Below are 17,235 nucleotides of genomic sequence, written 5' to 3'. Positions count from 1 at the left end.
CATGCCCCACTGCTATTGGCTTCAGCTTCCCGTCATTCATGTCGTTGTTGACCAATCGATGTTTGCCCGTTTGTCGTCTGTCCCGCCCTGTATTTTTGTGCTGGTGACGCGCAAGGTCACGTGTTGTTTGTGCTCCGGCCCGTAGAGATGTGCACAAGAGACGCGGACAGAGTGCTTACTAACGGAGCTAACTAACGGAGCTAACTACCGATACAGAGTCGTGGCCATGTCGCGCTGGGCTAGACTTCACGTCGCAGTCGCCTGGTAGTGAAAAAGGTGGGATAAAGGGGATTTTATTTGTCGTAATAATATTATTATTAGATTAGCACATCGCTAGCTGTTGTGGGCTAGCATGCTAGCGGGTCGGACTCGGACTCGCGTCTCCCAGAAGAACCGGAATGGGGTCTGCGTCCACTCCGATTAGCCCGCTAGTGAAGTGAAGTGACCTTTGTTTGGATTCTCCGCCGATGGCCAATTTCACGAATTACCAGGAGGGTAACACCGCAATGTTGATGATGGAGAAGGGACAGCAGCCGAGAGACGCGGGGGTGAAACCTGCGACGGCGAACGGAGACGTCTCGGTCGGGGAACCCCCTTCCCCGGTCATTAATATCGGTGGAGGCGGCGGTGGCGGAGCATCGAGGTTTCATCAACAACACCTGCCGCCCTCTAGCAACCACCACTCTTCTCCTGGTCAGCCCAAGGATCAACCACCGCACCCACTGTCCAACCTCCATCACTACCAGCCGGGCCAGCAGCAGCATCTCTCCGGGGAAAACACCCTCGGATTCCCCGGTAGAAAAGCCAACTCGTCGGTCTCTGCAGCCGAGGACGCTGCCGCTAGCGGCAGCGGCATGTATACGCGGCTGTGAACGTCGTCGCATCCAATACATCTGAAGCTGTGGACGATATTCGCAAATGTGGCTACCTGAGGAAACAGAAACACGGACACAAGAGGTTCTTCGTGCTGCGGGCGGCCAGCCACATAGGCCCCAGTCGCCTGGAGTACTTTGACAGCGAGAAGAAATTCCGGAATAGCCTGCGGTCTGCCGCCGCTGCCGCGGCCGCCGCTAGCGGGGGAGCTGTCGCCCCTTCTCCGCCGAAGCGGGTTATTTACCTCTACCAGTGCTTCACTGTAAACAAAAGGGCGGATTCTAAAAACAAGCATCTCATCGCCCTCTACACTAAAAGACGAGTACTTCGCCATCGTGGCGGAGAGCGAGCAAGAGCAAGAAGACTGGTACGTGGCCGTGAGCGAGCTGATGAACGAGGGGAAAAAAGGGCACGTTGACTCTGACGATCTAGACGACGGGTACGGTACCGTGACCCCCGGTACGGTGTTCAAGGAGGTGTGGCAGGTAAATGTGAAGCCCAAGGGCCTGGGTCAGACCAAGAACCTCACGGGAGTGTACCGGCTGTGCCTCTCGACCAAGACCCTTCACCTGGTGAAGCTGAATTCGGAGACGCCGTGCGTCAACCTCCAGCTTATGAACATCCGACGCTGCGGCCACTCGGAGAGCTTCTTCTTCATCGAGGTGGGCCGGTCGTCGTCCATCGGGCCCGGCGAGATCTGGATGCAGGTGGACGACTCGGTGGTGGCCCAGAATATGCATGAGACCATCCTGGAGACGATGAAGGCCCTAAAGGCTTTCACAGAGTTCCGCCCCCGCAGTAAGAGCCAGTCGTCAGGCTCCAACCCCATGCCCTTCATCACCACGCGCCGTCACCTCGGCAACCTGCCGCCCCAGCCAGACGGGGCTCCAGCGGCGCTCCAGGACGGAGTCCGTCGTGGGTACGCCGCCGTCCAGCAAGAGCTCAGGCGCCAGTGGCTACCGCTTCCGCACGTCCAGCGAAGGGGGAGGGGACGATGAACCGGCCGTTCCGCTCGGCGACGGGGAGCCTGGTGCACCTCAACAGCACGCGCGCCCACCTGGGGCGCCACGACGCGGCCGGGGCCTGCGCCGTGGGCGTGGCCACAGGCAACGCCGGCACCAGCACGGGGTCGGGCGGCGGGGGCGGCGGCAGCCGCTGCCACGTGCGCACCATCCGGGGCTCCAGCAGGCGTCGGGGCTGCTGCTCACGCGCGCTCGGCGTCGCTCCCGGTCTCCCACTACCCGTCGGCGACCAGCCCCGTCAGCGTGTCGTCGAGCAGCGGCCACGGCTCGGTGTCGGACACGCTCACCCGGCCCCTCCAGCGCCTCCATCTGCGGCTCGCCGTCGGACGGCGGCTTCAACTCGTCGGACGAGTACGGCTCGAGCCCCGGCGACTTCCGGTACCTGCGCGTGCGCAGCAACACGCCCGACTCCCTGGGCAACACGCCGCCCATCCGCGAGGAGCACCTCTCAACGACTACATGACAATGGGCTGGCACCGGGACGTCTTCGGCGCCGGGCCGCCGGAGGCGCCGCGCGACGAGGGCCCGTTGGCCGGGGCCGACGACGAGCGGACCTGTCCCTCGTCGTCCTCGCTGCGGCGGCGCGCCCACTCCTTCACCCGGGCGGGGGGGGCAGCCGGCGGCGGGGCACGGGCGCTCGGGCGTCGCCGTCTACCAGAAGATGACCCAGACGACGTTCTCGTTGGACGAGAGGGACCTGGGGGGGCTGGCCTTCGGGGGGCGGGGGGCCTGCTCCGCGGGGGGCCTCCCTCCTCGTCGTCTTCCTCCCTGCGGTCGGACTACAGCTCCTGCTCGGAGCACAGCCAGCAGAGCCGGCCGTCCGACGGGGACCACCACCAGCTCCCGCCCCCCCTCCTCCTCCTCCTCCCCTTCGTCGTCGTCCACCGCCAAGGGGGACGGCGGCTACATGCCCATGATGTGCGGCGTGGCGGCCGCCTCGCCCCGGGACACGCCCCCCGACTACATGCCCATGCAGCCCGCTCCTCCCCGTCGCCCCAGTTCCACAGCCCGGCTCTAGCCCCCCGCTCGGCCCACCTCCACCAGCACCACCTGCTCCACCACCACCCCCACCTGCACCACCCCACCCCCTCCTCCGTCCTCCTCCTCCTCCCCCTCCGAGTCCCACGGCTACATGATGATGCTCCCGGGCGGCAGCGGGGGCTCGTCGTCCCCCTCGCAGACCTCCCCCAGCCCGCACGGGGGAGCCGGCGGCGGCGCGCGGCGCGGCGACGGCATCGCCGAGCGGGCCGGAGAACGCCGAGTACATGGACATGTCCCACAGCGGCGGCACGGGCTCCGGGGGCCACAAGCAGCCCGGCGGGTGACGCGGCGGCCGGCGGCTACTACGCCCTGGGCGCCCCCGAGCCGCCGCCCAGCTCCTACAGCCCCTACTTCTCCCTCCCCCGCCTCCTACAAGGCCCCCCACGGCCGCGGCAGGCGGAGGCGGGGGAGTACGGCGAGTACGTCCCCATGAAGCTCCCCCGGCCAAGCCCGGCTTCTCTCCCACCCTCCCCGCCAGCGGCTCCGGCGCCTCCACCCCCGAGAGGCGCGGGGGCTCAGCCCCCGAGAGGCGCGGGGGCTCAGCCCCCGCGCCCTCCCACCCCCCCGCCCCCCGTACAGCGCCGCGCACAGCCAACCGGCCCAACCGCCTGCCCCTGGGCCGCCGCAGCTTCCACTGGCCGGCCCGGGCCGGCGAGGCCTCGGCCCCGACGGCCAGCGCGGGGACCTCCACCTCGGCCTCGGACCGGCCCCCCCAGCCCCGGGGGAGTACATCAACATCGAGTTCAGCGAGAACTGCCCGCCCCCCCCTCACCCCCGGCTCCTCCTTCCCACTCTCTGCCCAGGAGGAGGTGCTCTCCCCCGGGTCGGGGGTCCTCTGCTGCTCCCCCCACCAGGACTACATGAGCGTGGAGGTGGGCGGCAAGAGCCAGTCCCCCAGACCCAGCCTGGTGGCTCCCTGGAACCCCCCCAGCTACATCCGGCCGCTGGCCGCCCAGACCGGGGGGCCGGCCTCCCCCGGCGGGCCCCCGCGGGCCGGAGGGCACTGGAAAGCGCTGGGGGACGACTACACGGACATGACCTTTAACCTCGGCAGGGGGGGGGGAGGGTCCGCGGGCCAGCCCCACCGCCGTCCTGCAGCACCTCTGCGTGATGGAGGGCCACTACGGGCACCCCACCCCCGCCTCCTCCTCCTCCTCCTCCTCCCCCAACCCCCCCGGCAGCCCGGGCCGGACGGGGACGGAGCCCAAGGTGGTGCGCGCCGACCCCCAGGGGCGGCGGCGCCACAGCTCCGAGACCTTCACCTCGCCGTCCTCCTCCAGCGCCACGCCCACCGGGCCGCCCGCCGCCAGCCCCCTCCCCCGACGCGTCCAACGGGGCGCACCAGGCCGACGGCCTCCCTCCCAGGTGGTCCGGCTCCGGGTCCTTCGACAGCGTGTGGATGTCCGTGGAAGGGGCTCGGGGAGTCTGCGGCGAGCCGCGCCCACGCCAGAGCCCCCGACCGGGCGCCCCCTCGTCGTCGACGTCCTCCTCGCTCGGGCCCGGATGTGTCGGAACAATGTCGTCAGGCTACCAGAACGGCCTCAACTACATCGCCCTGGAGCTGAGGGAAGAGGTGGGCGCCTCGGCGACGACGGCCGGCGCCGCGGCGGACGCTTCCGTTGCCGGGAGCAACGGGAGCCTGTCGCCGACGGAAACGACGCCCCCGCCGTCGGAGAATGGTGGCTACGCCAGTATAGATTTCACCAATCCACCGAGGCCGTCGCGTCGGCAAATAAGGGTGAGTAGACTGAGTTGTTGTTGTTGTTGAAGAGAAGCAGTCATCGGCCCTGCAGTCAAACTAGGTGGTCTCTGGACTTTATTACCTGAAACAGCTGACATGAGTTAATGTGGACCTTCATCCACGCAGATTCATACAGCAGACAATGGGTGTGTGTGTGTGTGTGTGTGTGTGTGTGTGTGTGTGTGTGTGTGTGTGTGTGTGTGTGTGTGTGTGTGTGTGTGTGTGTGTGTGTGTGTGTGTGTGTGTGTGTGTGTGTGTGTGTGTGTGGTCACAGCAGGGTTGCTCTGTAGTGCTGTCTGTTAATGGTCTGGTCCCAATAGGTATGTACGTAGGGACAGGGTATTGAGTTGGCCCGGGGTTCGATTCCAAGCCAAGTTGAGCCCTAATATCCACAGTCCCTCTGACTAGGTATCCTTGAGCAAGATGCCCTCGTACACCCAACCTCATTCTCCGTTTATGTTCTGAATTCACCGGGAATTCTCCGTCAATTTGGGTAAAGCATAAGCTAAACCACTAAATACTAGTCAATAGTATATATATCCTGTCTATTAATAGTCCGGTATGAAATGTGAATAGGTTTCCCTTGCTGCCGGTCTATTAATACTTTGACTAGCTTTGGTTGGTCTAACCTCCTGTCAGTCCAGTTAAAGTCTTGTTTGATAGGTTGTTCCGGCTGTCACTTTATAAGGGGGTTAGGCTCATCCGAGATTCAGGCTGCGAGTGCTTAAGCAGTTGAACGTTGTCTTTTGAACCGATCCGTCATGGGAGTGCATGTTCAGCCCGTTTACACACGCGCAGTTGAAAACTGCACACTCATGTGTCGTGTACTTTTCAGAGTGCACGTGTGCATGTCACTTATTGACTGACTGAAGTTCATTTCAGTTCAACGGCACAACCGGATATACCCAGACTTTTTCCGACTGTGCGCACATACATCTGTCTTGTTTATGTGCATGTGAGCCTGAAAATAGGGCTGTGCAATTAATCGAATTTTAATCACGATTTAGATTCTTGGGTCAAACGATCTCCAAATTAATAAAAACGAGTTGGAACGATTCTTTTGGAATTTTCTGTTGTCTATGAGGTTTTGTGAAAGAGACGCGCATGCGCAATTCAGTCCCTCCTCCAGAGCATTCAATGCGGCCCTGCGAGCTGTGTGTGTGTGGTGACCTTATTCAGAAAACAGCGCGAGCGAGATGGCAGAGGGAGGACAGCCGCGTTTACTCAATAAAAAGGGTAAAATTTGTTTCTCTAATATGTAGACTGGAGGCTTTCAGAAACGATGACGTTCGGTTGCCACGACACTGTGCCATGACACTGCAAGCTTGCGCTCGAGAGCAAAAAGCTCATCAAAAAAATGGCAGGTGAAATGCAAATGATGATCTCTCTGTACAATGTACTAATTTATCTCCAGATACAACTCGACATATTGGCTCAAACATATTCGTTGCTCCAACGCCGGAGACGAGCGCTGTACTTGATGTTCTTAAGTGATAGTAAAAAAAAACCGAAAGACGGCAGTTCAAACCGTATTTGGAGCGGCGTTTCTGGACGAAAATGATGAACCAGCTGATCAACTGTAAATATCAGCTGATAGTGCGGCTGTAATTTAAACAGAGAGGCGTGGCGGAGTTGCGTAACCATGACAACAACTGATTATCATAATAATTTCAGTGTGGAACGTGGATGCAAAACATTCCAAAAACGATAGTGTGGACGAAGATCGTTTTCATTGCGGATGTGCGTTTTTATATATACCCGGGTTAGTGTGGACGGGGCCTGAGACGCAATCATAAAGTCGCTTACGACGAATTGGCAAAAAAAACAAAAACAAAAACACAAGACCACAGCCCCGACGACAGCAGGACAGACGTCGACTACAACCGATTGTTTTGTCTTATTTAATTTTCTAGTATATTTTATTCATTCAAAGTTTTATAGAAATTACAGAACAGCTGGATACATATTTATTTGTACATTATTTTCAATTTGAACATTTTCTATGTTTTTATTTGAACCGTTTGTGTACTGTGTAGTTTATGAATTTTGAAAACTCAAGTTACCGTGTTGTTGTTTTTTTGAAATGCTGAATAAATGCATTTTATTTTCCAACTCAAAAAGAACAAAAAAATCTTGATTCTCATTTTTTCCAAACTCGAGCAGCCCTCGCCTGTATCTAATGTACGCTTGTGTAAATCCTTGTTTTTCAGACATATTTTTAGTCAACGACAGTGTGGTTTATGTACGTAACCTTATTGGATGAAAAAAAAACTAGATTAAGTGTAGATTACATTTAGATTAGATTAGGGTTTCAAGACTCCCAAGAGACCACAGGATTATGGACCAATCAGATGTCCTTCTAAAATGGTTAATCCATGTTTTTTTGTTGTTTTTTGTATTCATGCAGGTGTGTGTGTGTGTGTGTGTGTGTGTGTGTTGTTCCTAACTTGGCAACATTGGGTCATTGCAATGCAAAACCGTCCATTTTCCAATCAGTTTTATGCAGTATATTGGATCCCGAATGACTGTACAGAGGGCCGTCCCTCTATGGGAGCGCCATAGTGGCATTTTCATAACCAAATGGCTTCTACTGATGTGTCAGGCGTGTTTTAATGGCTGTAAGTCTGTCTAATTGCGTCCAGAGGCATTTTGGTTTGTGCCCGTTCATAACGCCTCTAGTAAATCCAAGTGTGAGTGGGGTTCCAGACCAATACTTTTTGGCGAATTGGTCTGGCGATGTCAGGCTTGTAGGATATAAATAATTATAATGGAAACATTGATCTTAACCCTTTCAACGTATTCGGCAGTTCTGCCTAGACCTCGGGTAAATTCTCACCATTGTCCGTGTCGTGATTTAACTCAGCCGTGTTTTTTGTTCTACCCACCCCCTCTTGCGATGTACATGCATTAAATGATTGGATTAAAGTAGAACTGGATTGATGTAAGAAATGGGTAACCAAGCAATATTATAATGTCTATTTTTGTGATCCGTATTTGTTGTGCGACTAGTGTTGGAACAAGGGGAAAGAAAAACTTAAAATAACAGGTGGACATTTGATATTGACCAGATATTGAGTGGCAGTGTGTTCCGTTGTGTAAACTTCCACCGGAACACATGGGCCAACAGAGTTGTTTTTGTTAACCCGTCCTTTACTCGGGGTTTGTGGTTTGACCTCAGAGATCGTTTACCGGTTATCAGTTTGTTTCATTCCAGCGAGCTGCGTGATAAGTAATCAATACATCTGATAACCGCAACTGTCTGTTTGTCTGTCTAGCGGCTGTGTGTGTGTCTGGGTCTGTCTCTCTGTGGGTCGCTGTGTCTGGGTCCGTGGCTCTGTGGCTCGCCGTGTGTCTGGGTCTAGCTTGTTTTCTCCTATTGTGTTCGCTGTCTTACCAAAAGATCCAGAAATGTTGACCAAAAACGATGGGCAAATAGTATTGGGTTGAGCTGGGTCTTTCCGCTCTCGCAGAGACAGGAGGAAATGATAAAGTGTGGTTATACTAGAAGCCTCCGTTTTCTACTGGAATGTGGGGTTGGATAAGTGTGTTTGTGTATGCGTGCGTGTGCACATTCTTAACCTTTTTAATGTTTAACGGTTTTGAATGCATCGCTGAACTTTGCTACACACACTTTATTTCTCTCTCTCTCTCTCTCTCTCTCTCTCTCTCTCTCTCTCTCTCTCTCTCTCTCTCTCTCTCTCTCTCTCTCTCTCTCTCTCTCTCTCTCTCTCTCTCTCTCTCTCTCTCTCTCTCTCTCTCTCTCTCTCTCTCTCTCTCTCTCTCTCTTTTTTTTCTCCCCCCCCCCCCCCCATAATACCTCACACCCCAACTATGTTGTTTTGACTGTAACTATGACAATGTGGGAGACTGTAGCAATACAATCGTAACGAATGATGCATCGATTGACCGGCCGCCGTTCGTTATTGGCCGATATACGCCCTTTGGAGGTATATATAACCTGGGTGATTCTGATCCCCAGTGCCTTCATGGGCAACTAACTCGATGCTTTAACGGAGGATGAGCGAGGGAAAATGTCCTGAATATTCATGTCTCTATACTGCATAACACAAGGGTTAGGTAGCCAAACGAATGCAGCCAGATCACTAGCATACATAGTTCTTACCATGGTAAGCAAAGGGTTTCTTGAAAACAATAATTTACAACTGCGCTTGTTTCGGCTTTAGCTCGACAGGTCTGAGCTCGAGGGCGAGGACGCTGACGCCACTCCTTTCATGGGCACCGATTTCACAAAGAGTCGGTGTGTTGGGTCGGCTAGACAGCCTATACTACTCAATATTAAACTATTTGCATGATGGTTATTGAGGTTGTTTGATAGTTTTCCTTTTGCTTTCGCTCAATTTATTCGTCTTGTGAATCGCCTCCTAAATGTATCCCAATCAATAATAACGGAAACTTTATATATACGGTATACCTTTTGATTAACTGTTGCATAGGCTGGAGTGGTCAAACTCAAACCTATAAAAAATGTCACCATAAACTATTGACTAGTGACTACTTAAAATCCTAACACGCGATTTAAAGTGCTAGCTTATGCGCAACGCTCATGTTATAAAACGTATCAATTGTTATTTTAACAATGTTTATTTACATATTTGGCCAAAGGGCAGCCTTCCCCCCTTGCAATAGGAGCCGGTGGAGGCCACTTCTGTAGAATCGCGATTTGATGAACAGCTTGTTTTACTTTTAAATTTCTAACATTATTTGAATAAGGCAAAAAGTAAAAGCATCCCTACAGTCTATGTTATGTTCCGCGTCTACTTGCGTATCTTTACTGCGTGAGTGAGTGGGTTGAACCGACTTGTTCCAATAAATAGTAGGCCTAATCCCAGATATTCCTTTGTAAAGTGATGTTTATTTTAAGTCTAAACTGATTGACACCGTCAGAAAACCATGTGGTTAGTATTTCTGTCGTCTCAACAAAAAAAACGAACTCTTCTGTAAACCAGCACCTAGATGGCACAAACCGATGACTCTTATACAACTGGCCCACAAGAATCATAAGAATCGTCAAATGAATGTGTATTTTATTTAATATAAAAAACGTTAAAAGGCTCAGTGATCAGTATTGTACCATAAATACCTGATTGGTGCATCAACTGGTGATTAGCAACCCTCATCATGACCCCTCTGACTTTGCCGAGGGTTACGTAACAGCCAGTTGACGTGGGTTACGCAACTGGTCCGTCTGTTGGCTTAGAGCACTTTTTCTCTCACACGCACTCCCAAGCTAGCAGCTATTGTTGTTGTGTACAGCTAAGCATTACTACAGTACTAGTACAACAATACTACATAACCTAACTAACTAAAGAACCATTAACCTCTAATACATATATAATCCCCCCCTCCCCCATGTGATTCACCATTTAAATGCACACCGACTACATGTGCAATACAGGCATGGAATACTACACTGTTCTGGAGAGCTGTTCTTTGATTGACATCTCGTATAACCCAATCAGTCACTGCAGTGGTGTAGACCCCGCCCCCATGGCACAGCACAGCACACACGATGAAAAAACGCCACACACACACACACACACACACACACACACACACACTGCTGAATGGAATTGTCAGTTTTATTTCCTGGATTTACACCTGAGTGTCGCTGGGCCCCCTAATACCCATGATGCATTGCACCTCCCTACTGGGGTAAAATGAGGTGATGTTGAGAGGTGAGGGAGTGGTGGTGGTGGTTGTTAAAGGCAAAAGAATGCAAGGGAAAGATGGGGTAGCTGTGTTAATGAATGAAGAGCATTGAAGTGAATGAGTGGAGGGATGAGTTAAGGAGAGAGTTGGAGAGGCAGATTAGAAGGAGTAAAGAATGGATTAAGAACTCAGTTAGGAGGGGAGGGTGAGGGACTGTTCTCTTGTAAAGGGGAAAACAGTCAATGGCACGGGTGTGTTAAGTGTGACTGCAGTGTGTGTGTGTGAGGGTCCTAAGAAGGTTGATCAGTCAGGGATGCTCTCTCTCACTCTATTTCGTCTATATCTTTCCATTCCTTTTTTGTTTAGAAATATAAGGTATCTTAATTAATAAGAATAGAAAATACACTGTGCTTGGGTCTCATGGGAAGACTGCATCTGCATTTTGTGCGACTTTTATACACATTTATTATACACTCTCCCCATGTTACTGTTCTGTACGAGACGGGTCCTGCTCTCTTCTCTCCTCCCGTCTTCCCTCGACCCTCTAACTCCTCAGCCTTGTTCTTTCACTCGGATATTCTCTCTGCATCTCTGCCTCTTAGCTAGCATACACAGGCTAGCTACTGTTATAGTAGTCCATTGGTGCTCTGCGGACACGGACACACAGATATGGATAAACATATGCATGCACGACCACACACGCATGCACATGCCTGGCCATGTGCCCACTGTACAGTGGCGAAGCTTCCATAAACTCCAAGGAAACGTCTAATTGAACAGCTGAGCTAAAGGCTAAGGTACCGGCTCAGCACACTGCTAGGTCCATACTAGGCCGGCGATTCACATCATACGTTGGACCATTGGAAATATCTATGGTTATTAAAAGCCATTTATTGCTCTTTCACTGTTGATCTGAATGTACGATTGTACACCAAACCGATCACATCGTGAGAATGAATACTACTCGTGCTACACGGACCGTCCACTGATGTGTGGCCTACTTAAGATGTCTCTCTCTTTCTCTCCCACAGACTGAGGAGTCGAGAGCCCACCCTGGTCTCCCATCTCTGTGTTCGTGGTGGAGATGCGAGGGACGGGGGTATCAGAGACACTTGACCTTTTGACCTCCAACCTTGCAGCTCCCCCCCCCTGCAGCCCCGAACTCAACAAGGTCGACAGCAACAGCTTGCGGTTTAACATTTTTTTTGTATATATATATATATATATATATATATATATATACCCTCATCTGTATTATTCATTTTATTTTGTCTTTTTATATGCATATCGTTTTTGTTTTGTTTTTAAATCCCGCTTCCCACAGTGCTGCTAACCCCTCCCCCCCACTCCCCTTTCATCTAAAGGCCTGGTTTGCAATTGACATGGGCCAGGATGCTTGTAGAATAGGTACAGGTAGTTGTCAAAACCAACCGACCCTCTTCTCAATACGGTACCACGTAGAAGGGCTTGTCATGGTTACAGCCCCGCGTCACTCTGAATTGTTGTTATTATTGACTCATTTTTGTGGTTTTTAAATGGTACAGCTCCCCTCCCAAAGCTCCAATAAAATGGTCCAACTAGTTGCTGGAACTCTCCCTTTTCAAAGATAGGGTACAGGGAAAGTCTTTCGGGTGTGGGATCTACTCTGAATTACGACTACTCTCGCTGTCGTACCTTGTCCACCGAATAACCTCTTATCTAAACTCTTCGAGCTTAGATTTAACCAGGCCAGTAAGGACCAGCATCAGGTCCCTGGGAAAAACACTAGTAGGTTTCGGTAACGCAGAAAAACAACAATCGCACTTTCACTCCACAACGTAAAACTATCGATGGCGGACGTCTGGAATTTTCTGTCATAGTATTTTGTGCTTTGTCGGCATAGCCATGTTATTTTTTTTTTTAACCTGGTACATTTCTGGTTTTGGTACATGTGTGGGAACTGGTAGTTTCAGTTGACCTCTGCCTGGTTCTGTTGCGTAGGAGAGGAGGCTGGGCTTTCTCCAGGGAGGAGAACGGTCCTGTTGTTTGCGATCAGTGTTTCAGATCGTTCAGCTTATCGGAGACTATTGGCTGAAAAAGGTCTGATTAATCAATTGTATAATAATAATAATTGAATCATCCGTTATACCTCATAGTCCGTGACATACTTCAGGTTTACCATGGTGAGAGAGTGCGCACACTTTTCAAACACTACTTTGTTCATTTTAACAGCATGTACTAAAGCGTGAGCCTATATGCATTTCAGATGCTCTTTCCACACACTAGACACACAGGGAAAAGTCGCCCCGAACACGTAGGGCTTACAAACGCGCAAAGGCATGCACTTTTCAAACATCCTGGTGTGTGCGTTTGTGTGCATGCAAACTCTGAAAGACACTGTCACATATGAGACATTAAGCGGTCCACGCGTCTGACGCACGCACACACGGGTAACCCCTCAGTGCGTCAGTTATAGCCGTCATTGTCAGCAGTTCTGAATGATGGCCGAAATACTTGAGACGCATGCCCACTAACACGCGTGTGCACACACACTCACAGTGACGTTACTGAAATATGAGTCGCAACTCCAGGTGCAGTGTTCGGAACACACACACACACACACACACACACACACACACACACACACACACACACACACACACACACACACACACACACACACACACACACACACACACACACACACACACACACACACACACACACACACACACACACACACACACACAGAGAGAGAGAAAAGACCCACAATAATCCTGGCCTTCTCAGGCATATGTCGAAACCCCTACATTTAGCGATGGGCCTCGTGCCACTCTCCCATGACGTGATATCACTTGGACAAACTGCTGCGATTGGCTGAAATATTTATTCTCAATGTCAGTGTACGGAACCTATTAATTTCACCTCAGCTCATGCCCTTGTGCGATCAAGTATTGGCTTATTCATAGCCCCCACTTTAAATTGAACCGAACTATGGCCAGTCAGGCACCTTATTTAAAACTTAACCTTTAAATCTAGGGCGGAGGGACCTTGGATTCAATACCAATAAGTGCAAATTCTGATGTGGGTGGAGTTTATATAAGGTTAAAAAGTCCACTTACTGGAGTGACTTGGACATGAGTCTCGCGGTAGATCTAGTAATATAAACAGACCTGCGAGTTCTCAAAGTTGCAGAAACAGTTACGATGGTCGTCACGGTTTATGGTACATATTGTTTAACTAGCGCTGTGTTTAATTGTCATTCTCGGGGTGCAGCGCGTCAACGGTACAGTCGCGGGGATCGTGATATCTCGGTGATCCGACTTAAATGGTTGACATTTGATGAAATTGTTTAAAGAAAAAAGATAGGAACTCTGTGACGTGTCTTACATGTACAATTTGCATATTTTCCTTTATTTTTTGATTTGACCCCTTTTGATGAACAAATTACTGAATATATGAATCACCAAGGCTGTTGCCTGTGTAAAAAACAACTTTCTTTTGGTTATGTGTTCCTGGGGTTTCTATGCTACAGATGCGCAATTATTTTGTTTTAATTCTCTGTATTTACAAACAAACCCCCTTTTGTAATCATATAATTATCATTTTGCCAATTTGCCAGATCTGCCATAGAGTTCTAGAATCTAGAATGTTCTATGTCTTTGTGTTCTAGAACTTTGTGAATTCAGACGACGCCATACTGTCAAACTTGACACGCTTTGATTTTGGCGAGGTCGCAAAGATGAATGAAAAGCGAAAAAAACTTGGTCGTCGTAGTTTTTCCCCCGCGCTGAAGAACTGCGGCTACATTATCACCACAGAGAACATTAAAGGTACTGCGTCAATATGCAAACGATTAAATTTTTCCTTTTTTGGTGTTTTGTACTTGGTTTACAGAGAAATGAATCATCTTACTATACTTTGGTTGTTGTGCTACATTGTGTACATACCTCGTTGCAACGGGGGTCAAGTGTGTATAGATGACACCGGGAAAAGGAGAGAGGAACTCTTCCTCCGACTTACGTAGGCATTTTGCAGTCATTTGTATAGAGAAATGGTTTGACCGCTAATATTTTTTGTAACTATATCAGTTTTAGTTTTTTTGCTGCTGCATAGATCAGTCAACAAATGGGATGCGTATGATTGGAAGCATATCGACGAGGATGGTTATGTTGATTATTTATGCCGATATCGATCGAAGGGAGATCGGCCCTGGTGTCAGTTGAAGGATGGTCCTTGATTCCAGAACCCCGAGAGAATTTTCGGAATGAACAATTCTGGAATTCAGAATTTCGCTCACCCAGCTGCGTTCTATTTGCCGGAGTAGAAGGCTGTTGATAATTAGCTTAATTATTAATTAGCTTTTACTTTTTCTTTCTTTTTTTAAAGTTGAGGTGTGTACCCAGTGTGCGAAATATCCAGTTTGAATCAACGGTTGTGCTCGGCTCGTGCATGCACCCCCAGATCTCCTAAACTCCTCAAAAAATGGACAAGATCCAGACATCGTGATCTCATTGCTGTCTACGGGCATGCCCCTAGTTAGTATTATTTTGCTTTTTACAATCCAATACAATCCTTTTTCTTTTTTACATGTCTGCAACAAACGACTGAATCGTTAAGTAATTAACTCGAAAATGCAGAAGCTCAACAGCAACGCTCCGCAGCGCTGGTTATACCGACTTTGTGTTCTGTGATGGTGTCTTAATTTATAATGCCACTAGGAGGCAGTGCAGACAGTAATGAAAACTGATCTTTGTTAAGACGCGCTGAAGAAGACTGAGAAGACGGTGTTTGCTGATGCTTATTATTCGCGGTCAACATCGTGTTCTTAACTCTTTCAAGCGATCTTTATTTGAACACCACAAATCATTGTCACCAATTGATCTTCTTCTGCCCGTCTGACGTTATTCAAAATGTTGCAGTTGAGGCTTTCAGGGGGTCACAAGTGTCAATCAGTGAGTCCCTTGTATTTCGCACACTGTGTATCCCTTTGTGCATTTAAACACATTTCCCAGGTGCGATACACGACACAGAATTAAAGGAGTTAAAAATACGATAAGAACGTGCGTTGAGATTAAATCCTCTTTTCCGTAAATAAAGAAGTGTAACCTGTCGCATATTTTATTTTATTTTGTGTTGGGCCCCCCTCCCTCCCGCCTCCCCCCTGGCCCTGTAGGGGCCCCGCCCACACCTCTACGTTTTTTTCTTTCTACTCTTTCACCTGTTTCTGTTATTTTTTTCTTTCTCTCTTGCGGAGGGAAAACTGAGATTGTTTGAGCATAGTGTTTATATTTATCAAAACTTTTTTGCTTTCGATAGAGCTATTGCAATAAAAATGTGTTCATGTACTTGTGTGTGTATGCTGCCAAACCTCTTTTCTGCAAATCCCTCATCCAGAATGTTATTTTCTTGCACATTTCCTCACAAATCTCCAAATTGGATTATACAGTTTTGAATAGTTTTATTCTGTTCACCTCATTTTCAATAATTTAACCAACTCATGGCTTCAGTGAACGCATGTTTTTAAACCTAAACTAGCTGCAGTATAAACGCTAAACTAAATGTCAGAGGTACACCCTTATCCTTGCAGAAGCGTTATTTGCTCAGTCAGTAGAAAGTGCTGTCAGATGACTGCAAGGACGATGTACTTTGACACACTTAAAAAGACTGGGGCAAAAGTATTTTTTTCAGAAGCGCAATAACAAGCCAACGGTCTTCATCGTCATACAACAGATTAGAATAAAAAAAAAAAAAAAGGCTGGGCTTTTCATGAATGCAAGACAGGAACCAACCCACACACACAAACACACTTTTTACTCAACTATTCTCCTAGTCTAAATTGTCCAAACAATCTCAGGTCTGCTGAACCACAAACAGCTAACACAGGTCTACAAACACTCACACGCACAGACCCAATAATATCGTATGCATCCTGGGATTTTGAGTGTTTATTATAAAACTCTAGATATTGATCTCATTAGGCTAATTTGATACACGTGTAACACCGTGGTATTATGGTTTGTTCCAAGCAATTTATCACTATTCCATCTCAAAGTACTGACGAGTCCTATTTATCCTAAAAACGGCAACAACGACAGGTGAACAGGTAAATGTTAACTTTCACACGGCGGAAGACAGCCGACTTATTTCTTTGGATAACGTGTATTTATGTTTGACTTAAGCGGGACGTAAGGTTCAGTTTTGAGTTAAGTATTAGCTCTCTAATATATCACGCATTCCTCCGCCAGTTTTTATCGACTATCTAGGTAGCGTCGTTGTTAACTAGCCTATACGACGATGATGAGAGGATTCCACCCAGATAGAATTGAGACTGCATTTCCAGAAGGTTTCCCAAAGGTAGCAGTGAAACTGTATTTTCAAGTTACATAACATAAATTATTCCAATAGCGCTTCCCTTAACGGTACATCTCCACTCTGCGTCTCTGTTGGCTTGTGATACTGTGATTTATAATGATTATTTTGGGTGAGTGTGTCAGTGTGCGTGTAAGAGTGGGCGTGTAGGGTGTCCGGAGATGTAGAGCCAGAGAGGGGGCATGTCAACACGGACCATGAGACCCCACTAGAGTATCATTAAATAGACTATCCACCGCGACACATTAGCAGTAGCTGCCGGTCGTAGATACTGTTTCTTAAAATACTAAGTTTTTGTGTGTGTTTGTGTGTGCATGTCTGGTGCGTGTGTGTGTGTAGGCTATGTGATGCCACACCAATCCATATAGTCGGCATCTAACTTACACCAACACTCACACACAGCTCTCGCAAAGGTCCTGCTAATTACAACTTCCTGCGTCACTGTTTGCCATGCCTGACCCCGAATCTCCAGGGGGTCTCCTCGAAGGAGGGAGCTTGGATATCAGATCCAAGTCAAAATGAGATTCATCATCCCAG

The 17,235-nt window shown here is 49.6% G+C and overlaps 1 protein-coding gene across 1 annotated transcript; it reads left to right on the top strand.

Moving 5' to 3' along the window:
* The first annotated feature begins 111 nt into the window (after positions 1-111).
* Positions 112-13,101, top strand: LOC132475947 (insulin receptor substrate 2-B). Its single transcript, XM_060077356.1, is given in 21 exon segments — positions 112-852; positions 855-1,186; positions 1,188-1,742; positions 1,744-1,854; positions 1,856-2,027; positions 2,059-2,186; positions 2,188-2,338; positions 2,341-2,531; positions 2,533-2,616; positions 2,619-2,729; positions 2,731-2,875; positions 2,878-2,938; positions 2,985-3,141; positions 3,143-3,211; positions 3,213-3,368; positions 3,371-3,643; positions 3,646-3,711; positions 3,713-3,994; positions 3,996-4,231; positions 4,233-4,674; positions 11,379-13,101. Coding segments are annotated over 21 exon segments (4,200 nt in total). The 5' UTR covers positions 112-467; the 3' UTR covers positions 11,472-13,101.
* Positions 13,102-17,235: the final 4,134 nt, after the last annotated feature.

Source organism: Gadus macrocephalus, chromosome 17 (genome assembly GCF_031168955.1).
Source record: "Gadus macrocephalus chromosome 17, ASM3116895v1".
NCBI lineage: Eukaryota > Metazoa > Chordata > Actinopteri > Gadiformes > Gadidae > Gadus > Gadus macrocephalus.
The sequence above is the reverse complement of the archived record's forward strand: the minus strand, read 5'-3'. Positions and strand labels throughout refer to the sequence as shown.